The sequence below is a fragment of the Xiphias gladius genome, chromosome 11, assembly GCF_016859285.1.
Source record: "Xiphias gladius isolate SHS-SW01 ecotype Sanya breed wild chromosome 11, ASM1685928v1, whole genome shotgun sequence".
NCBI lineage: Eukaryota > Metazoa > Chordata > Actinopteri > Istiophoriformes > Xiphiidae > Xiphias > Xiphias gladius.
Genome location: NC_053410.1, coordinates 20,747,237 through 20,769,738, shown reverse-complemented (window position 1 = coordinate 20,769,738; position 22,502 = coordinate 20,747,237). Strand labels below are relative to the sequence as shown.

The window sequence follows — 22,502 nt, the reverse complement described above, 5'->3', positions numbered from 1 at the left end:
TTCCTGGTAATTGATCTGACAATAAATGCAAAACTCATTCACTCACATACTTTTTATTCCAATGGAATATCTTCCTAAACAAAGAGTGTACAGTGCACTTTGTTATCAAGTAACGCACCTGAAAAGGATAAGAATAAATAGGATACTTTAATATACAATACAATCTCAGTACACTGTGGAAAACAATAACAACAGTCAGTTGGTAAGGAGGAGAGACATGACCACAGACATTCAGATGAAACGGTGCTAATGCTAGAAAATGTACTTGAACAGTGCAAATCAAATGCTTTAAGACCTCTAGTCACATGATAACTTGTCACGGTCTGGGGTCCTAATGGAGGAGAGGACAACCACAGACAAATGAAGAGGTGGTTGCAAAAGCACTTGGTGTAAAAACAAAGGGTAGAGAGAAAAAAAAATCCCACCGAGCAAATAAAGGCTTAAATCTAACTATGTCAGCTTTTGCATATAAAAAAAACAGACACCAGCACTCTAGCATTGTAGTCTCTATCAGGAATGTTGAAGATTACTGTTCCTTTTACCTTGATACAGCCAGTTTAGGACAGAATAAGTTTCTGCTTTGCTTGAGAACTGCTCCAGTGTTTTGCAATCCAAAAGTTAGTTTAAAAAAAAACAACAAAAAAACGCCTTTTACCCTCTGCATTAAAACTTTGCATTACAGCTGTTACCTTCAAGCTTTGGCAGCACCACACGCTATCAGCAGGTTCACTTACTATATAATCTAGCACCCACAAAGCAGCCAAGGCTACGGTCTCACTTAATACAATTTTAGTCAGATAAAATATACAAGTATCCCACATCTTATCTGCTGGTGTGCAAGCTAAATGCAGAAAACAGGCAAAAATAGCAAAATATGAAACGCCTGACCGTTTATCTTGGGATATTTCAGCTCGAAGCAAAACTAATTATTTAAGAGAAACAGACACCAATATATGCAACAGTGGGATGAGGTGGCCTTGGTTCATTATAATTTCTTCTGGAGAAACAAGGTCCTGTAGGAGATTTTCGCCGGATGACAACAGCTATAAAGTACAACGGGTGCCCAATAAGGCAAAACCTCAGTTCCTGAGGTTAACGAAAAAACACGTACAATTCAACAATGTTTACAGGTCCGCAGCACATAAATATCACTAGGGCTCTAAGGCGAGCAATCCTGAACACCAGCAGCAGCAGGGATACTCAAACACACAAACTCATACATACTGTACAGGACATACACACTGTTTACATCTCTTAAACCTGCTCATTTCCAGGGAGAATGTTATGTGCCAGTAGATGAAATATCCCAAGATTAAGCGTGACGACATACAGTAACCCTGAACATATTCTTTTATACAGTACACCAAATGTAACATGTAAGAACGGACTTAAAAAGGTAGATTTTGCCATAAATACCTGATATACATAATCCCACTTCAATTCCCTGTTAAGGCAAATATGCTTTCAGTTTGGGGAGTGCATAAAGCGTCAGTGTCTCTAATAACTGGGTGGGTGGAATTGCATATATACCTACTATATGCTACTCTCCTGTCTTAGTCATGCAACGTCAATCTACAACGCTGGCTGAGGACCCAGTTCAAACAAACCCTCATGATGAAGCAGTACAACCACTAGCAGAGGAGTTCTTTCAATACTCCAACCAGCAGTTTTCTGGCTACTCATGGTTAGCAATGACAGTACTGGGCGTTCTTTTCAAAATATAATGCTCATACCTCTTTGAACATATTAAGCTGCCACCCTACCATCAATACAAAAAGCTTAAGGGAAGGTTCTACTCAGGGAACAGTTAAACATACAATACTCACTGTACATATCAACGACCAGGATACTCTTACTAAGGTCTTGTGTAGTCATAATTTCTATAACGGTATATCTTCTAAGTTACACTTGATAACATTGATATTACATTGGATAATTACGTACAGTATGTCGCCTGGCTAGTTTCTGAGAGCTATACAAAGGGTAATAGTTGACACAGAACTGTCCTTTGGGAATCACGAGATATATGGTTGGATTCTACAACAACTGTTACAAATTGAAGGCTGTTACGAGGTCTATATCACAAATGCCGGTAAGTGACCTGCACATATAGGATGACTTACAGTGCATGACAGAGTCAGAGTTGGCCTTTCACCATGCGGCTCGTGTTTACCTGCCTTGTTAAAATCAGTTGGTACCGTTAACCTCATATGCAAGCAACGGTGGGTAATTAAATAACTTTTCAGAGCAAGGACAGTGACATGTTTACAGGCACAAAAGTACCATCCATACCACTCTGGAAGTACAAGTTTAAAATGTCTTAAAAACCTAAACATATTCTTATCTCTTGTCTCTTAAGGTAATCATAATAAGGATATCTTTGGAATTCAATAAGAAAACTGTAATTATAGACCAGGATTTCTGGATTGATTTAGGATTTAGACGTACATACAATCATTTCAATAACATTTTACTGCATAAAGTTTTCACTGACACGTGGGAATTATAACAGATTCCCCAAATACTAAACATTCACCATATGCAATTTTTATACTCAGCCTAGGTACTATGTACTGGTACTCTGAGACATTTACATCAGAAATGTCATGTTAACGCCATTATCGGAATTTCCATGGGGAAGGAATATATAGATGACAGCTATAGATTATCGACAAATAAAAGACAGGGCAAAACACTGTCATCAATAAGTGTGTAAGATCGCATGGTGAAAGGGACGAGAGCTAAACGTCCCTTATATCAAAAGACTGGACCAGACAATCAGTGCTCTCTCCAGAGTAAGGGAATCCATAATTATGTGCATGTAAACATGGTCACTGTCGTGTGGGGCTTAAGTATATATTTGTAAATTCTGTACAAGAGTCATAATTAGATTTGGGCAAGGTTAACGAAAGGGCAAATTCAAGAGCGCATTTCTTGGCCAAGTAGTGACACTATGTTTAAGCTTTTGCTACTGCTACCATACAGGAAGTTTCAACACGTGCTGCTACAAGGAAAGCACTAGATCTGAATGATCCTGGTCTGGCACTGTGTAAACATTGCCTTCAGCTCGCTCTCTTGGGCCTCGTTGACAGTATCTGGCTCGGGGCTCTTCTGTACCTTTGCCACAGCAAAGTTGATGCCCTGGGTGAGTCCCGCCTGGGTAAAGCTGGCCACCTGGACCATGGAGCTCTTGATCTTGGCAAAGGGGGACACCACTCGGCTGCCGTTGCTGTCAGCAGGTGAAGGGCCGAGGCTGCCCTCCATCTGTGAAGACAGACTCCTTTGAGAGCCTCCTGAGACCGCAGAGCTGGGCTTCTGGACGGTGAGGAGGTTGGAACCGGAGGTAGTGGACTGGACGTCTAGTTGGGATGGCCTGGGGAGCTGGGGCTCTTCCTGCTGATGCTGTGGCTCAGAGCTTGGCTGCTTGTCTGAGTCTGCTGGGGTCTTACTCTGGACAGGCACCACAGGGTTGAGTGGAGGTACAGGAGCTGGCGGGTGCTCTCCAAACACTTCAACAGGTTTGGTCTGGGCATCCTGGACAAACTGGTGGCAGTAGGCATCAATGGGAGTACCAAAGTCAATCAGAATGGCTTCCTCGGCCACCGAGGCGGCACCTGGAGACTTGTCATCGTTGACTTGAGAGGAGATTTCCTGCGTTCCGTCACAGCCAGTGACCCGGATAACAGAGGGGATATTTAGCTCCACGCTACCAATGGACTGGGAGCGGCTGCCCAGTCGTGGGTTTGATGCTACAATGCCACAGCTGGGCAGCACATAGTCCACGTTTTCTAAAGAACCAGAACACGGGTGCTCTGGGTCAGAATTATAGGAATCCGAGTCGTCTGAGATTTCAGAGTGCTCGTCGCAATTGTCTTTCAAGGGTCCTGTGCCAGGGTTGTTATCTGATGTCTCCAAGCTGCTGTCTGACTTCCACAGGTTGACATGCATAGTTGGTTTCAGGAAATTGACTTTTACATCAGGCTTAGAGAAGTTGCCCAGCTTCCCCAGGGGCTTGAAGGGGCCAATGTTTACATTTGTCTTGGTCTGTTTAACTTTCTGATTGAGAGAGGAGAATTTGTTCAGGAGGAAACTTTTGCCTTGCGCCAAACCGGAGCTACCCTGGATCTGATCAGCAGGTTTGTTCTGGATCCCCATTATATCCTCGTGAGGTCTACTCTGTCGCCTGGAACACAGATACAAACGCTGTAAGTACGCAAGAAACAGCCCTTGTAATTGTTAAAACTGTTAAAACTGTTCTCTCTTCATTATATTAAATCATGTGTAAGAGAGAGAGATGAATGCTAATTATCGCAATAATGACAAACTACTCACCTCTCCAGCTTCTTTTCAACCACAAGCAGGTCCAACCCTGTGGCCTGTTTTGTTATGCGAAGCATCTCAGCTATGCATTGCAATGTATCTGAAATATGTCACAATGTAACTCTCAAGATGTATATGCAGAGTTTATGATTTAAAAGTTTCTTTTTCCAGCCTTTAAGGTCTTTAAAGAAGTATATCACATCCTACCTTTTCCATCATCTTCAGGATTACGTGTTACTGCTCTCAGCGTGTGAAAGTATCCACTCGTCTCTTCATTCCTGTAATGCAAACGCATACAGCAGAACTTTGGCTTCCCAAACAGAGTAGGCTCTGGACCTGAAAAAGCAAAAACAACTTATAACTTCCATTTTTAGCAATGTGCTTTCCTTGGATGAATCATAGTCAACGGAGATTTTGCTAAAAGGTTACTGAGAAACTGTTAAGCACACTTTAGGGAAGTGTTAGGTGACTCAGTGAGTGTACAAGAACCTTCACTTCTCCTTTGAGTCCAACTTCTTACCAATTTCGATCTTTTCCAAACCCTCTAAATTGAGGCGCTGGTATTGATTGACTTTATCTGCTTCTTCATCGTAGCTACGAGGAAATATACGCAAACATAAGTGAATCCATAAGAACGATTTTTTAAAGAAACATTTTGACAAATTTAAAGTCAGACTTACTATGCAATGTAGTATGCTTTGTCAGACAGAAGGAGCAGCACATCCACATCTTTGTTGGTTGCATCAGTGAGGCTGGTGCGAAGTAATACAACAGTATCAAGAAAAGAGCACCTCAGAAACTACTGAAAACTTAGTCTAAATAATACCAAAGTTGCTCATCATCTACAGTTGCATGAAAAAGTAATTGACCTTTGGAACTATCTGCATGTACATATAAATGTTTCTTAAAATATGGTCAGATCTTCATCTGAGTTACAAGTATTAACAAACACAATCAATTTTAACACACAAATCATTGCATTGTTCTCGTTCATACTGAATACATCATTCAAACATTCAAAGTGTAGGCTGGAAAAAGTATGTGAACCCCTCAGCAACTGACATTAACAAAAGCTAATTGGAGTCAGCAGATAGCAAAGCTGGAGTCCAAAATTTAGACGAGACAGCTGGCCACTAACCTCATGTCACAACTGATGAGGGCCCATCCACCGTGAAAGTTCTCATCATCTGGCAGCAAAAGCTGCATGTACGTCTGAAGCAGGAGGCTGACCTGCTCCTGAGCTCCTCTTTGGCTCTCTTTTTCTTTCTCTTCATGCTCCTTCTCTTTACTGAAGATGGAGTAGAGGTCCTCAGTCACTGGCAGGCCCATCATTAGGTCTGCGAGGAGAGGCAGAGGATTCAGAGGGGTCAATCAAGGACTGATTTTAGGACAACCTGGGTACAAATACACATATAGAGCTGCTATAATATCTTTCTGTTTTTCCATACCAATGACTGCTTGTCTGTAAGCATCCCTAAAACGGTTTAGATAGTAGCGGTTGGCCGAGTTCACGCCATCCTTCATCACACCAGCCAGTTTCCTCTCCCCCGTTCTGGTGAAATCTCCCTAAAACAGATCAAAAGGTGTCTGTTAAACATATCTTTTGACATACTTATAACTTGTGACCCTCTGTAATCTCAAGAGTCCAAAAAGCTCGGTCCATATTTGTCATTCTGGTGTGTTTCGTTTACTGAAATACTATAAACTCTGTTGATCTGTGAGTCCTACTGATAGAGAAAGCATATGTCTCAGCAGGCTATCCTCTAAACAACTGACTGTGTCAAAAGAAAATGTCACACGGCAAAGACAATGATGTTACCTTGAGCGCTGCTGTGCCTGCGTACTGTCTGCTGATGGTGTCTCCATTGTTGGCCCACATAATCTGATAAATCCTGTAGCACTTGAGAGGGAGAGGCTGCTCTGGAGGCATCACACCCAGTTTCTTCAGCTGCAGGAAGAAGAGAGAATTTTTATCCTTGGGCATACTGTTTGAACTGTGAGTACATTGTGATGTCTATCTCTCAATTCACAGTAAGTGCATCAGTGGAAAAAGTTCAGTCTATACCCACTTTTATGAACTACTCAATTTACACTTGTATTTGCTGATTAAATGTAATCCATGATGAATATGGCAGAATTGCTGGATTTCTAGAAAGCTGAAAAGATTTGGACTAAGACGCTAGTCTTCTGACTTTGTTGTTCAGTTCTGTACAAACATCTGTGTGTATGGTCTGATGAGCAAATATCTGCAGATGTCAGTAATCCTGTTCACAAACACAAAAATCACTGCCTACAAAATGGCAGAGACAAGAATTCATGTTGCCACGTCAATCTGATGAATCACACGTACAGCTTTTTAGAGCACTTTGTAATCCCCGCTTTAGAAATAGTCAAATAAAACACATCAACAACATGATGATGATGTTGATGATTCTATATTAACAATATTAGTATTATTTCTAAAATATAACTTCTTTTTAAAAAAAAACACATTTATTAACAGCAATGTTGTTAAATGTATATTTTTCCAAAATTATTATTGCAATTCCTTACATACTTCATGGGCTACCGGGAGAATGAAGTTTAATTTAATGGGCATCAGAGAGTCTGAGCAGTTAAATGTATTCATCTGTACATGAATTTGAAGAAGGAACAGCGAAACTTTTAGTCTAAAAAAACAAAACAAAAAACATTGGTACAGGAAATAGTAAATTATCTTTAGAAAGCAGGAGCTACAGTATGAGGCAGAGCATGCGTGTGTATGTGTTGTGAGAAATTTATGTTATGTTTATGTTTCTTTATCAGGGTCCAGACAACGAAAACCTCTCACCTGTTGTTCCATCACTACCCGAGCGATAGCAGCCTGAACCACATTGGTCCTGTCAAGACAGTCCATACAGTTGACTTTGAAGATTCCCTCCTGCTTGCAGATGACTCCTGCTTGGTCCACCCTGATAGAGGAAGGTACATTCGGAATGGCATAGATTCATGGGATTACGACTTTCGGCCTATTTCAGATCATCAGGAAAATTTATTGTGGTTTTCTATCTTACAGTGTTCATGTTATCAGCATTTCCCTACAAAATAGGACAAAAACGTTGACATGACACTTACCAGGCCCACTTCATGTCAGTGATGATATCGGAAATTGCATCTGTCAGTATTTGTACGTTCTCAAACTTCATACCTCGGCTGAGAAACAGGATGTAAGAAACATATAGGGGAAGTAAATGCCCAGTGGCATAAAACAGATTTTTATCAGTACATTCATAGTAGTAGAAGTTTCACTACTGAGGAAAGTGTTTTTTCCTACCAGTGCTCATGGAAGTCAAATGAAACATATGTGAGGTTTGGGTTGTTGTAAAGCAGGACTTGCTTCAGATATGCGTCGCCAATTAGCTTCTCTCGTCCACTTTGATCCACTAAGTTAATGATGACCTGCAGAGGTAAAGAAAGTGCGCTGTCATTTTGCCTTTTTGATAACACGTACTGTGTGCCCCTCTAAGACATTCCTGCAGAAACACACTGAGATGCTAAATGTCAGAGGGCAGACAAATGAATTGAACTTTTAATGGCACCTTGTCACATGGACAAGGTTGACAAAGTTTAAGTTCACAATCGTTTAAAGGCAAATTGTTTAGTTTTTCAGAAGCTTATATAATATGACTGCTACATACCAGCTGCATTTCGATACCTTAACAGCAACACTATTGTAAACACATTTTTAAAAGTCTGACTAAATATATTTTCAAACTAATTTATAATTGTTACTAAGTATAGTCAAAGATGCTCTAGTTCACATACTAGAACCTCTGTCAGAACATTCAAATTATATGCAGTTGCTAGTGGCAGCATAAGCGCAGTGGTGATAAGTTTAAAATAACAATCCTAACAAAAGACTGATGCGTGCCTGTAGTCAATATATATATGCCAAGCCAAGAATACACATGGGGAAGTGAGGCTCACCTGCTTCTTGTAGAGTTTAAGCTGTTCTTCAAAGTGAGCTGCAAAGTAAGACATGGTCTCCTTCTCTCCTGAAACATTAGGGAAAAAAATGCACATGATTTCGCTCATCAAGAGATCCAGTTTGCAAGCTTTTACATCATTGTAACTTTGAAGAAAGAAGTGCTGACTCCTATGCCAGCCAATAAGAGGCCAAGGAGCCAATCACACCTTTTAATTCACATGAAGATACAGCAAATTCCTCATATCCAACCTACAATTCACCCAAGACCCAGTCAAAAATAAAAAACACACTACAGACAAGTAGAGCGAGGACCAATGACTGACAAGATAACTACAGTGCATTTGGCTGATATGCCAGCCGTCGCTCAAATACACTGGACTGATGAGTAAAACAAGGAAGAGAACATTTGTTACAGAATGAAATGTCTATTTTAAGGTACAACTATAAAAAAAAAAAAAAAAATGTAAGTGCAAGGCCCATAATACTCAAACAAGGCCTATGAAAAGCCCTCTCTGTAGGACTGTCTGCAAGTAATGTAGTTGTACTGACCTTTCTCTAAGCGTGGCCGGGGGTTGTAGCGGTACCCCGCCTGGCTCCAGAAGACAGGCACAGAGCCACGAGTCTGCACAAAGGAAAGAGTGTGGCTGTGCACATGGATCAACTGCTCTGTCTCTACATAATTAGCCACATGACCATCAGTATCCACTCCTCTGCGTTTGTACCGCATCCCTTTGGGCAAAGAGAAATCATCAACATTCAGATTATTTATATCACAGATCAAAACTTTATTGTCTACCAAGTTATGCCAAGCTTTTTGTGTAAGGAATCCTTTTTGTATGTGGGGTAACAATCAGGCCTAATTGCAAAACATAACTGACATATTTGGGCTGAATCAGAGTTCAAGCATGACTTTCCTCTAGGCCAAGCTGACAGAACTTGTTGCTCTACCTGCGCGGTGGCGGCTACGTCTGGAGATCAGAGCCACCGTGAAGCGAGGATGGATGTCATCGACGCAGGTGACCTCCTGTGGTGGGGTCTCGGGGCTGCTCCTCTCCTCATCGGATGCCTCGTTGTAGTTCACCACCAGTTCCTCCACTTGTACAAACCCCTGGATGATTGGTATCACCCAGAAGTCAACCTCCGGGACCTGCAGCAGGACGAGAAGATTAAAATGCTGTTTGCCAGGCTGATAAGGAAACACTTTCCATCCACCAAGTATCCAAAGTAGATAATCCTGCTTAACTCAGAGCCGTTATCCCTTCTATTCACTGAGCATTTTCATACTCTTCTGAAAAAGCTCTGGTAATTATCAGCACTTATAACTGCCCCGCTTTCACAGCAGGGCCAGCTACACTCTTTGAGCTGACAATTGTAAAGAAAAATACTATGACTGTGTCAGCAATTGGCAAAGAATCAAATCTGGGCATTTATTCAGTTCGATTTATTCAATTCTAAAAATAGAAAAACAATAGTAAAGCACCAGTCTGTATTTCTGTGTGGAAGAATCAGTTACCTGAAGGTCAATAAGGTCTTGGATCATGTGTTTATTCCAGAAGAAACGGTCATCCACCTTCCACAGAGATTAAAAACTATAATCAGTCAAACGTAAGGAGTTTTTGCAATACACATATGTAAAAAAAAAAAAAAAAAAAAAAAAAAAAAAAGGGCAACTGATTCCAACTTTATGCTATCATTTCTCTCCAAACCTGTTTCCATAGGGGTAAGCTGGTCTTATCAGAGTCTCCTTGACGCTGCACACTGTTTGTCAGGTCATAGGTCATGCTGTAGTAGAAGGAGTCAGAGTCCATGAATATCTTGTACAGCTCATCCAGCAGCCGCCTCTCCAACCGCTCCTTCTCTTTGTTTTCCTTGACCTGGAAGGCAGGGGAATACTGGATTGGGCGGGCGGATAGAAAAGAGCGGTAAGTTGGCAAAGCAAAGAAAGCAAAATCCTGCGTGAACCTCAAAGCCTTGAAAAGTGGAAAAGACAGGAAAGTGTGGTTTTGAAGATGACAGAACAGATTTTTATAAAGCGTATAACACAAAAATACCTTTTTCTTGATGGGAACAGCCACATTAGATTTGATCTGACTAAAAGTTTTCATCAAAAACTTTGACTCATCGGGAGACTGGGCCACTTTCTCTGGTTTGTCGATTCCAAAGTGATGCTTCTTGCACAGCTGAAAAAGAGGATTTTCTGTCACATTTATGCAGATACACAGATATTATCAACATGATAGTGTTATTTAGAAACTTTTTTTTTATTTTAAAAAAGGTCAGTTTGATGTTGATGTTGTAACTGAGTTTGGTACCAACTTGAATTTCTCAAAACCAAACCGTCTTGTAAAAAATCTGTGAGATTCGCAATTGGGATACTAGTACGCTACAAAAAAATAAAGAAGTTTGATTCTACCCACTACATACAGCTAAAAGCTACAACAATACTGTATTCAATACAGTTGTCATCTTCCTACACTAACGGAGTAAACAATCTCACAGCTACACTCATCTATGGGATTTTTAGGCACAAAATGGGTGGAATGATCATTCTGCAGTACACAGACAACGTATAACAGGATGGAGTCTAAAAGCCGATCCAGGAACAACCATCCTCCTCTGTATTTACTCACTTGAAAATATTCTGTCTCACCATCCATGAAGCTCCCCTGAAAGACTGAAATCTTAGCAACAGTCAACTTCCTCTGAGATCTAACACATCGATTTTACGCCTGCACTTGATTTTCACTCTAAGTGTGCGTGTGGAAATAAAACAGATCTTTTGATACAATAAAAAAATAACAACTACATCTCATTTTGCCCCACTGTCGGCTCATCTTCAGAATGAAACATACGCTGACGCATACAGGCTATTCTTGGGTACATAAAAAACAATTTAGGATTCTCACAAGTACTGTTATAATGACTGTCAAGGGGGGCTGAATTAAAAGACAACTACATGAACACTGCTTCTCATGTCGTATGTACAGTATTAGTATACACACCTCCAGCTCAAGCTCCTGAGGCTCTTCGTCAGACAGAGGAATGACAGCTATCTTGGTGATCTTGTAGACTTTGTGGTTGCCTGGTAAATGGCCCACCAGTGCTTTCTGGCGGATTAATATGAGGCCGAGAGGAAGATCTGCCAAGAGGAGAAAGAAGAAGCGGGAGCTGCGTCACGGGTGCAGAATTCCTTCCATTGTGAAAGGTGTGACGAAAGCAGCTGCACACCAGGAATTAACTAGAGATTTTTTTAATAAGGCAACACAAGACATCTGGTCAATAAATATTTATATCATGTTAATCTATCTAATTTGCCAGAATATTACATTTTGTTCATATATTTTCTTGTGAAGGGTATAATACCAAATGTCCTACCCCGAGGCCCACAGAGAGATGCAATAAACAAAACCAGATTTATCATGAACTGAATCATCACCATCAGCTCACTCCTCTTCAACTGACCATACGCATTTCAAAGTACTTTGCACATTTTTTCACACCTTTCCTTGTGAGTAAGAAACATACTAAGCACCGGATGATTTGGTAAATCAAGTGTACAGTGCACACGGATGGAAAATACTGGCAAGAAGGTTTTTTCATTCTCCGCTTACCTGTGTGAAGCTGTATCTTTCCAATGAGACCTTCCACCAAACCCAAACACACTGGATTCCAAGCCAACAACAGGTCTGTTGCTGAAATAAAAACACGGAGATGAAACATCAGAACAGTGGTGTGGCAAGACAGCTCAGCAAGATATGAGAAGAAAAATATTACGCATTTGTAAGTACAGGGCCACATAGGCCCCTCTGCTAACTGAGGCCTCGAGCTATCTCTCTCCTGATTTCCTCTTACCACTCTCAAACTTATTTTTAATACCATTGAAACACTACCTCAAAGACACGAAGACCTGGTCTAGAAATTGTAGTTTGGGTAAATGCAGTAATAACCCATAGACAGAAGGAGCTAACTAAATCTGTATTAGTGTTGTAGGTCTGTCATGCCACATTTATATGAAAACTACATTTCACTGAAGAGAGTATAATTTGATTGAAGAAAAAACTGGCCTCTCTCCATTTACTAACATAGTTGAACATCAGGCCAAGTTTGAAGTTAGTTATGGCAATGCACAGACTCAATGACAAAAAGGAAAACCGGAAAGCTTAGCATCGGAGGTGGATTAAACATCATAGTGGAGAAAATTGGAAAAATGTGAAGGGTGTGGCCAAGGGTGGAGGACATCAACTGTAGGCAGCCTTAGACAATGATTCTTCCTGTTCCACTGGCAAGAGAATTTCGTGTACAGGGGAACCGGCTGTGAGGGGCCCCACCAAGAAAGCCTCGCAGAAAAAAGCAAAAGTAATACCACAACTTCACTCAGAAAGAGTAATATCACGGGTGCTCGACAGAGGGGTGGAACCCCAGTTGGAAGTGGAAACCCTTTTTCCAATTAAATAATGAAACAGTGGTGCAACTAAAAACCTGGTCGGGAGGGCTGCTCAGCCGTCCGACCTCGACTAACAGAGAGGATAAGGCGTACAGCCTTTTGGGGGACTCGCCGAAAACTCTTCTTTTAGTTTCACAGTTCTTTCACTTTTACTGGGGATATGCGAACCCCACGGCCCGCTGTATTTCATTTACCAGGAAAGTAAGACCGAGTCTTTGTCGGAGCAGCAGCGGTACTCGCTTCTGCAATGTGACCGAGGTGTAATGCCAGGAGCTGCTTCACAGACCTCAGTAACACATAACGTGCCGGTTCGGACCTGCACTGACTGTGCATTAATGCCTTTTCACATCAGAACGGTGTCACAGTTGTCTAGTAACTCGCCGGATTAGAAATAGTACATCTGTTAAGCTGTCATAAGTAAAGCACATGGCTATTTTTTACCGTTTTACGGTCATGTACTATGTCTGTTTGATCTAAAGAAGAACTGAAGGGTCAAACTTAACCTCCAGCGTGTAACATAAGAAGCAAAGCAAGGAACTTTGGAGTCCGCTTGGGGTGTTGGCACACCCGGAATAAAAGCTAGGACGATGATTTCAAGATTTAGGAATGGCGCATCCAGCAATTTCTATCCCTTCTTCGCCAAAAAAAAGTTTGTTTTGTTTAGCACAGGATAGTGGATGGGTGGATAAGTTAGAGCAGCTAAATGACAACGATAAGGTTCTTTACGGGGGTGAACGAGTGACAGTTACGAGGGAGATATTAGACAAACCCGTTGGGGTGATTTAGATACATGGTGACAAAGCCATTAGTAAAATGACGTTCGTACATTCCAGACAGGCCAGGAAATACATGGCTTTTATTTCAGTCTAATGGGTAATAATGCTAAATGTTAGTTTCGGGTAAATGGCCGGCTACAGCAGAGAAAGCTGTCATCCAGTAACGTACGTACCAGGTCTGACGGTCATGGTCCCATCTTTTCGGCTGTACCACAGAGCACGGTCCCCGCTTTGGAGAATGTAATCGTCTTTGGCTTGGAACAGTTCCATTTTGTCCCTTTACGTTACACAAAAATAAGCAACTAGCTGGCTTGGCAGCCAGGTAATAGTAATGATCAACTCCCACGTCTTGGAGGTTAACTGTAGGTAGCCACGGTTAGCTCTTTTCCCACGGGCTGCTGAGCTACGGTGGCTAGCTACCTAGCGAGCTAGCGGCAGCGGCAGCGGCAGCTGGATCTGTGTCGGATTTGTTTATTCCACAATTATGCATGTTGGTAATCAAATTCCCTTTCCTCTGGAGAGGCGTCCCTTCCCACACGCATGATGGACAGAGCGAAGGCGAGTACACATCAATGAGTGAGAAAGTGTCCCGGGCACCAGCTGATGTGCGGCGTTCAAGACCCAACCGACAGTTTCCTGCTCTAAACAATAACACGTGATCTGTGACTGAGCCGTCATCACCGGTGTGCAGGTAGTGTACATAAAAAGCATCATGCCAAACTATTTGCTGAAGGATCAGACTAATTATTAACTATGTGGTGATAATATGATGCAGAAACCTTACCGTAATAACTGAACTACCCATTCTGGTAAAAGTCAAAATTCCTCAGAATCGAGAATGTGAGCCTTCATTTTATTGGCTTTTCCCAGCTATTTTATTACCTTTATTTATGTGTCCCTTTTTCTTAAAATAACGTGATACTTACACTTCAGGGAAAGCCCAACCCCACAGCTACAGCACTTCTTCTTCAGTGACAGCAAGGTTCAGTGATGCAAGTTGAATCTGAGGGATGTTTTTTTTTTTTTCTTTCTTTTTTAGATTTGGGGATTATTCATAAAACAATCATCAAACAAAAAATAATTTAATCCCTACTCTGATATTACAGGTTAGGGTCATTTGTATTTAAAAAAGAACAAAACCCACCACTTGTGTCCCCACCCACGTAGGAATAAGTGCACAAACATGTTGTCAGTTATGACTCAGTGGGGCCCTGCGGGAAAAGGCAGAGAGCAGCTGACCTCAGACAGAGTCATGACTGTTAATCTTACCATTGAAAGCACTTAAGGGGAAAACTAAATCAGATTTAACACTGCTGCACTGACTGGGTCTGGGACACATCTTTGCAGCCAAACGGGGAGCAACTTTTTTTGTTAAGTCATTTTTCAAGCAAATACATCAAGCACACCCTAGATCCAACTTCAAAATTCTGTGGTCTTCTGCTTTTATTTGTCTCATGTGATCTTAATCCAAATATCTCTAGGTTTGCAATTGTTTGTTAGACCAAACAATAAATTGATGGCAACACCTTGGGCTTTAGTAAATTGTGATAAGTATTTTTCACTGTTTTCTGACAATTTCTAGAAAAAATAATCACTAGATTAATAAAAAACAAAAAATAATTGTTAGTTGAAGCCATAAAAATAATAAAGAGCCAATAGTAACTCAGAATAGGTAGAAAATAGAATACTACCGGGCTATAATAATAAAAAATAAATAAATTAGTTTCAAGACTTTGCAGAAAATATGGGAACCCAAATATTAGGCAAACTCCATGTCAAATACATTTTATTTTCAACCATACCAACAAGATTGACTTGCTTTCAACAATGCATCAGCCTGCTACTCATAAACTGTGATCAACACTAAGCCACAATCCATAATTTTCAAAGTTCTGTTAGGTAGTGACCCTACCTTACAGATGGCTTATGATCGTATTACAGTGATAAATTACGACACAAACAATGAGAGTAATCAGACAAGTAACTTTGAAAAATTGTAAATGACAGATTGAAGTTTCTTCATCTGTTTATGAATTGGGCATTTTCTCACAGTTGGCATTTTTAAGGCTTTCAGGCCATTTTTGTGTTAGTGTTATTACAGACTGTGGCTTTGGTAGTTATACAAGGACATTCTGACAATCTTAAACTGTGATTCCTAATTGGCACTGAGTGCTGATTGTCTCACATCTCAAGTAAGATACACCATCTCCACCTCCATTTGTTATTACACATTCATAAATGTACCAAAATACTATATAATGATATAAATACTGATATAATGTTTTGAAATAACAAGTAAACCATTGCACATACAAACACTCAAACACATCAATCAAAACTTGTGTAGCTGATATATTTCAAATGAAGTGCTGCTGAACCTTCAGCATGATACATTTCCAAGATAGCAAAGTGCAAAGATGGCAAAATCAGTAATGCACCAAAAAGCAGCATCTAATAAACATATTCACTGTGTTCTGTGACAAAGCAGCTCCAACATGGTTTTTGTGGCCATAAAGGGGAAAATGCTTTTCTGTTGACTGAGATTTGCTGTGAGTTCTGCTTTAAAGCCCAATGTTTGTACTTATGTACTAACTGACGAGCTGACTGGATTAAGAAAAGCTCCATACAATATTTGATCAAGACAAAAGGCAACTATACATAACATATTTAAGAAAATAGCTCTAGTTTTCTTCCATTTATTGATAAAGGCCTCTTATTCAAACTTTAATTTGACTAGAAATTGTTGTCAACACCTTGATCATGACAGCTGTCTTATTATGAAGACATTGGCACAACATAGAAGGCAACAACATCGGCTTGAAAAACATGACTGCACTGAGATACCATCAATTATGTGCTGAATGGCAGGAAATACCAACACTGTTAATACATGCAACTTCGACAAATGCTGTGGATAGAGGAGGAGGAGAGTTAGCCGGGGCAGACTTGTTCACTATCAAATATACAGCAGGTAAATCTTTCTCTCCTCTTGATTATGAAGTGTGCAGTCATTATGATATCTCATTTGCCATCTCAACATTCTCCTCGGTGATCACGCCGGGTTCTCCTTTCTGGGTCAGGTTGTCTCCCTCCATTGCGGTGTCGCTGGCAGGCTTGGACGGCTGCTCCTCCAGTTGCTCCAGTTCTTCCAGTATGGTCTGAACACGACGGACTCCATCCCGTCTTGCCTGCCGTACATCTGCACGACCCTCTGGGTCAACCGAGTCCAGTGCTAAGAGCTCTTTGGTCAGCAATTCCTCAAGTAACAAGTACTTCTTATCATTCTTCTTTCCATCAAACCATTTCACCTCCTGCTCCAGTTTAGCAACCCGTTCGACTATCTGCTGTACCTTAGCCAAGCCTGGGTGGATTGGGCATTGAGCAGCCTGCTCAGCCTCTACCTTTACAGACTGGACCTCTGGGGAAACACCTGTCATGTCCTGGGCTTCTGGTTTTGGAGGTATTTGAACTGTGATATCTGCCGTATGTTGCTGTGGTTGCTCTGGTTTCTGGGGAAGCTGGAACTGTTGCTGCGAGTGCATTAACTGTTCATGCTGCTGAGGCTGAGGAGACGTCTGAGGTGGTGCCGGCTGGAACTGCAGTGGCTGCTGGTACTGCTGTGGCTGCTGGAACTGCTGTGGCTGCTGGTACTGCTGAGGCTGCTGGTACTGCTGAGGCTGAGGCTGCTGGTACTGCTGAGGCTGCTGGAACTGCTGAGGCTGCTGGAACTGCTGAGGCTGCTGAGGTGGAGGCTGTTGGAAGTGTTGAGGTTGTTGAGGCTTTTGGATGTCAGCTTCTGTTTGCATGGGCTGGGGGAGCTGCGTGTTTTCGGGTTTCTGCTGCGTGCTTTGTTGTTCCTGCTCCAATTTCTGGGGTGGGTCTCTGGTGAGAACATGCTGCTGAGCCTTGGAAGTTAAAAAAGAAGTCATTAGGAAGTGTCACAGTCTACGTCAATACATACTGACGTGAAAATCGAACATTTTTGGACATCAAGAAAAATCCAAGTGAAAACACAAAAGTTAAATCACCTGTGGTCTTTCTCCAAACACCTGCGTTATAATAGGTGACTGGCTTCTTATATGAGGTGGGAGGTGAATAGAAGCAGCATCGCGATGCTGGGGAAACAGTATCGGAGAAGCCCTTTCCCGGGGAGGCTGCATTGCTGCAGAGTAGCCAGGCCGCTCGTCTGTCTGAAGGCGATGGAAGGGCTGCTGCTGCTCTGAGTAGGGGACGCGCTGAGAGTACACAGAGGGATTTAACTGAGCCTGTGTTTGTGTTTGGCCTCCTCCACCCTCATGGATCACCGGGATAGGGATATAACCTGCTTGAAGACCAGTGCTGCCGGTCCGTGGGGGTTGGTGATGCGGGGCAGTATAAACCTTAAAAATAAAAGATCCAATTTAAACAGTGAACGTTCAGTATTTGGTCAGTTGTTTCCAATTCGAAAACTCTGCATACAAATTATACTGTATTTAGTGGCATACATGAGCATTTTTTTTCTTTTTTGAAACTAGCCAAGACCTACCTCTGCTGTTTGTGAAACAGGTGAGCCAACCTTTACAGGATCATTGGAGCAGCTGTCTGAAGGCCCATGTAAAGGTGATCTAGGCCTGCAGTGGAGCCCTGGTGTCGGGGAAGGTGTTCGCCCGTCTGTCCGGATGTTCTGTGCAGTGGTTGGCTGGATGTAGGAATAACATGGATGCTGCTGCTGCCTCAGTTCTGCACCCTCATGGAAAACTGGGATGGGAACATAACCCGGGCGAAGAATAGGGTGCTTCATCTCCCTCACAAAGGTCTTCTGAGTCTCCTGAGGGCTTGGTTCTGGTGGTATGTTGGGTCCATTTGCTGACACTTCTCTGACCTGAAACACAGCCAAAAGTGTATATGATTTAAAATGTGAAATCACCACCAAGTATATTATACATTACAAGCTCAGGCAAAGGAAAGCAACTAAATAAATCTATTCTAAGCAACCAGAGGATCTTTTAATTACCAACACTTTAGGCAACACTGATATCAGTTCCTTTACTTATTTTAAAGTTATTCAACTATTTAACCACAAAAATAGTAATTAGATATTATTAGCGAGTATAGTGATCTGTAGTAAACACTACAAACTTGGTTGACATTATTATCACTGAACATAAGCCAATTATTAATTATTATTAAATATTGTCAAGAATCACCCCCAGGTGATTTGCTTATTTTGAGACAAATTAGACGTTATAAATTAGATGTTATAAATATTTTCACTGGTAAAATTCTTGAGTAGCAAATGGATTTCAAAACCTGGAGGAGTTTTTAATAGGAAAGTGCACTCAGTCCTGAGATAACTGCAAAGGTTATAGGTTAAAATGTAACATTTCCACAGAGACATGCCAAAAGTATCACCTCTTTGAGTATTTGATAAATGAAAATACCTTCTGATTAACAGAGACTGTAGTGCATTTCCAGTCAGACAACTGCTGTGTTTGATATTTTGCTCCACAATCAGAGTGAAATCATTCACTTGGCTGAATTTCCTGACTTATCTCACACACAAAATGTTTTTAACTAATCATCATTATGTCATACAGAGAGAGAGAACTATTTTTCCTGATAGATTTTTGATAAATTTCATGAGGAAGAAAGAATTAATATTTGAATTATTTTTGCCAAAACCTTTTATGAATTATGGCTGTTAACTGAATTCCTTCCTTGTGTCAGTCTTCTTTGACCACACCTATTGTGGTCTAGCCCTACGAAAAAGAACATGAATAATCCTAGAATACATTTGTACACATACAATACTAAGAATCAGAAGTAAGTCCCAATTGGGAACTTACTATTGCAGGCAAATAATTACAATATCACAGGGAATTGAAGTAGCGCAATATAACATAAAGTGCAACATTGGCACTATCAACACATTCCCGGTTGTCACAAACATCACGAATAGTGTTGTAAATTTCTATTAGTCTAAGTAGAACTTTTTGTTATTATTATTTTCAAAGTGTACCCAGTAACTAGACACTTGCCATTTACAGCTATGGAGAGGTACAAGCAACAGGTCAACTGATAGTTCAGCACTGTGGCAATGGTATATCTGAAAAGTGATCAAAGTTTGCCTCTAGCCATTAAAACAAATACAGAAGCCTGCAGTGCATTCATATGTAAGCGAGTGGCATTTTCCCTCAAAGACAAAAGTTATGAAATAGCTCTGAACGACCCTTTGCCCTCTGCCATTTCTGTATGGGACAGTGCACACGGCCAGCACCACTGCACCAATTTTATCCCCTGACAGCTGTGTCTTTCTAGCAGATTCGTCGGGACACTAACTTTGGACAACGGTGTCTCTCTCACTGAGACGAAAGATTACCAACTGGCAGCCTGTGAGGCTCACTTCAGCCCACGGGTTATCTCTGCAGACCTGTTTTTGTTTTCACAACATGTATTAAATACAGCTGAATATGAAAGGCAGGGCAGCCAGCACTTCTGTCACGCAGTATACCCCGCAGGCCAAAGTGAACTGGACCAGTCTCAATCCATGTAAGGGAAAAAGTTTAATATGAGCCGGACGTCGCAGTGTTTTCCACCATGAAAGCCACGTTATTAAAAATACTGGAAGCTCATCAGTGGTAGCCTTTACATACTGCAGGGTGAGTCATCGAGTAATAATAGTGTTAGATCATGACACGGGAACATTACGGGGCTGATCACCCGTTATAATAGGCTTATGAGCTGTCTGTGAGGGGGAGGCGACGGTGCCAAACAAGGCCTATAGTCAACAAGATTAATATGTACCAGCGATGTCGCGCAAGGCTTTTGCTGCTCAACGAGCGTACCAAACCAAAACACGCACCCTAGCCAAACGTTGCAAGGCACAAACACGGCTGTTGAAGAGTTGTACGACCGTTAGCCGACAACGTCGACAGACCAACTTTATCCCGCCGCTCTTTTACCTTTTTCGTGTCGTGTCTCGGGTCATTCCAGGTTGTCGTGCGGTTGTTGTGATCCACGAAGAAGGGCCATCCTGTCTGAGGGTCAATTTTTACTTCCCAGCCGAGGGGGAGCGGGTCGTTGTCGTTATTTGCCATCGTCGGGATCGGTGACTGAGTCTTCATGCCGTTCATGTTGCTGGCTGTCGAGTACTGAGACATTTTATACAGGCGACGGACGCTTTAAAGATTCCTTCAAGTGACGTGGAAAAAAGGGGCTGGAAGTTTCTCGAAATAGCAGGGTTAATGTCGGGGGCGGACAGCGCTGGATACGGTGGTATGGGCTCTCAAACTTGTTATGTCGCAGACCCCCCCAACATAGACACAAAGTACACCTCTGCTCAGCATTTCATTATTTTTTCCCCCAAGGAGCCCGACTTAGGGGGATTATTGCCGCAGCTGTGGTGGAAGTGACAGTCGTGTTCTCACCTGCTGACTGGGAAATCTTCCCCTCGAATGTTGCTGGGACTCCCTGGAGCCCAGTGACCCTTTCTGCCCTGGACCCCAGTTTGAGGACCGTTTTCTGCGTATTAGACAAGGGAATCCCAAGCGGTTTTCACGATAAAAGATTCCCCAGATAGATGTACTCAGACTCCCACATGAAAAATCTTGTCCAGGGGAACTGTCTGGATTCGCTATGATTTGGTATACAATTACATAACGGTGGTGTGATACAGCGTGGGCACAGTGACACCTCTAATGACAGATCTTCCTTAAACACAGGACTACTCCAATTTAGCCTCAAGTTATAAGGGGAATTCTTGTAAATCAAAGTAATCATCATTTGTCTGGAGGCTGTCTGAAACCGCCACGTTGATTTTTAGAGATACTTAAACACAGTTTGGACTTCCAGTCGAAGACAATTGACCTCTATGTTTTTCGGACACCGGTATACAGTGAGAAAAATTGCAATAACAAAACGTGTAATACGTAAACGGGGGTTCATAAATGTAAAAAGCATAAACATCATCTTCCAAAATCCCCACATACAGGAGCTCCATAAATATTTTCCAATAGGAATGTTTGTGGGATTTAAATAGGTTATTGCATTGTAGCCACACAATATAGGAGATACAAATGGATCATAAATTAGCCAGATTAAATCAGTATACTGCAGCCCCTCCCTTGAATCCCAGTCTTTGTTTACTAATGACACAAACATTTCTTATTTTGATTTTTTTTTTTTTTTTTTTTTTTTTCTAGGGGGATGTAATTTTTGATTCTAATAATTTAATAAAGACACAGGACAAACCATACGTATTGGCACTTTAATAAAATGACATCAAAATACAATCACTTGCCACATACATGTTCAAGCCACTTTGTGGAAATAAAAAAAAAAATTCCTGTCTTTGGCGCCCCCCACACATGCTTTCTTTAATACTCCAAAGGGGTATCGCAGCAATCTATTTTTGTGCATATATGTAGCATTCTCATTCAGCTCAGTTATTTCCACATACAATTTTATACATTTCCCACTTTTCTTATTCTTTTTCTTTATTGATGATGATATTGCTGTATTTTTGCCTTTAGCTGATAGGTGACAGTAGAAAAAGACAAGGGGAAAGAGAGAGGTGACGTGACGGTTTAGGCCTATTTTCACCATATTTTTAAATAGGTAAATAACAGTTATTCATTTTTTATGTTTAACAAATAATTACTTAATTAATAATATGTATTTATTTAATGTATTGTTTATCTGTTTTTTTTTTATAACGAATAGACTAATCAAAATTTCAAAATGTAGATTAGATCATGTTCTTAATTTGATCTATTGTCCTTTTGATACATTGGCCAACATTAAATACACTTTAATACACCGTGTGTCTGGTAAGAATAACACTGCTTTAAGACAGAATTTGTTCGTCAAATCACGAATTTATTATTCAACCTGTGCCCACACAGTAGCCTTAACGCTGACACCTGAGCTCAGATTCCAGAAAGGTCCTCGGGGTTTGAACCATTGGGAAACGTCGAACACCAGTAATTAAAACAAGCCTACCGTTTCGTTCCACTTC

The 22,502-nt window shown here is 41.3% G+C and overlaps 2 protein-coding genes across 2 annotated transcripts; both read right to left on the bottom strand.

Annotated features, from left to right (window-relative positions):
• Positions 1 to 57: 57 nt before the first annotated feature.
• inpp5f (inositol polyphosphate-5-phosphatase F) lies at positions 58 to 14,122 on the bottom strand. Its single transcript, XM_040139941.1, has 20 exons — positions 13,681 to 14,122; positions 11,899 to 11,979; positions 11,290 to 11,426; positions 10,339 to 10,467; positions 9,994 to 10,161; positions 9,801 to 9,857; positions 9,236 to 9,434; positions 8,837 to 9,016; positions 8,287 to 8,354; positions 7,634 to 7,758; positions 7,435 to 7,512; positions 7,151 to 7,271; positions 6,140 to 6,268; positions 5,769 to 5,886; positions 5,459 to 5,657; positions 5,001 to 5,072; positions 4,841 to 4,914; positions 4,528 to 4,656; positions 4,333 to 4,420; positions 58 to 4,183 (listed from the first exon to the last, which is right to left on the bottom strand). Exons 1-20 carry the CDS (start codon positions 13,775 to 13,777, stop codon positions 3,019 to 3,021), a joined length of 3,414 nt encoding a protein of 1,137 aa, XP_039995875.1. The 5' UTR covers positions 13,778 to 14,122; the 3' UTR covers positions 58 to 3,018.
• A 1,026-nt stretch (positions 14,123 to 15,148) lies between these two features.
• On the bottom strand, positions 15,149 to 20,831 carry bag3 (BCL2 associated athanogene 3). The gene is made up of 4 exons (XM_040140142.1): positions 20,449 to 20,831; positions 18,033 to 18,368; positions 17,536 to 17,886; positions 15,149 to 17,412 (listed from the first exon to the last, which is right to left on the bottom strand). Exons 1-4 carry the CDS (start codon positions 20,644 to 20,646, stop codon positions 16,519 to 16,521), a joined length of 1,779 nt encoding a protein of 592 aa, XP_039996076.1. The 5' UTR covers positions 20,647 to 20,831; the 3' UTR covers positions 15,149 to 16,518.
• Between the last annotated feature and the right edge of the window lie 1,671 nt (positions 20,832 to 22,502).